The following is a 253-nucleotide window of genomic DNA, read 5'->3' as shown; positions in this document are numbered from 1 at the left end:
CGCAGTCCTCGGCCTTGACGGCGCTGGAGCAAGTCCTCCGCAGCAGCTTGTGCGTCTTGGAGATCCCGTCCTGCTCGGCCTTCAGCTTGGACTTGCTCTTCCCGCAGCCGGGGGGCGGGTAGCTGGGCGACCTTCAAAATGGAACCGCAGTCAGTGCAGGGCCCAGGGGAGACCTGACCACGGAGGGCCCTGGCCAGGCCCCGTCAGCCCAGCTGCGTGACACCCCCCACCTTGTGTGCACACCACAGCCCCC

General features: G+C 68.0%; 1 protein-coding gene across 1 annotated transcript in view; it reads right to left on the bottom strand.

Annotated features, from left to right (window-relative positions):
* The window catches only part of PARP8 (poly (ADP-ribose) polymerase family, member 8), a gene marked incomplete at its 5' end in the record, with an annotated part of 136,802 nt that overhangs the window by 37,401 nt on the left and 99,148 nt on the right, over window positions 1-253 (bottom strand). Inside the window, one exon of the mRNA XM_005872624.2 lies at window positions 3-131. Within this exon, the coding sequence (XP_005872686.2) occupies window positions 3-131 (129 nt within the window). The remainder of the gene's footprint in view (window positions 1-2; window positions 132-253) is intronic.

Source organism: Myotis brandtii, unplaced genomic scaffold (genome assembly GCF_000412655.1).
Source record: "Myotis brandtii unplaced genomic scaffold, ASM41265v1 scaffold384, whole genome shotgun sequence".
Lineage (NCBI taxonomy): Eukaryota > Metazoa > Chordata > Mammalia > Chiroptera > Vespertilionidae > Myotis > Myotis brandtii.
The sequence above is the reverse complement of the archived record's forward strand: the minus strand, read 5'-3'. Positions and strand labels throughout refer to the sequence as shown.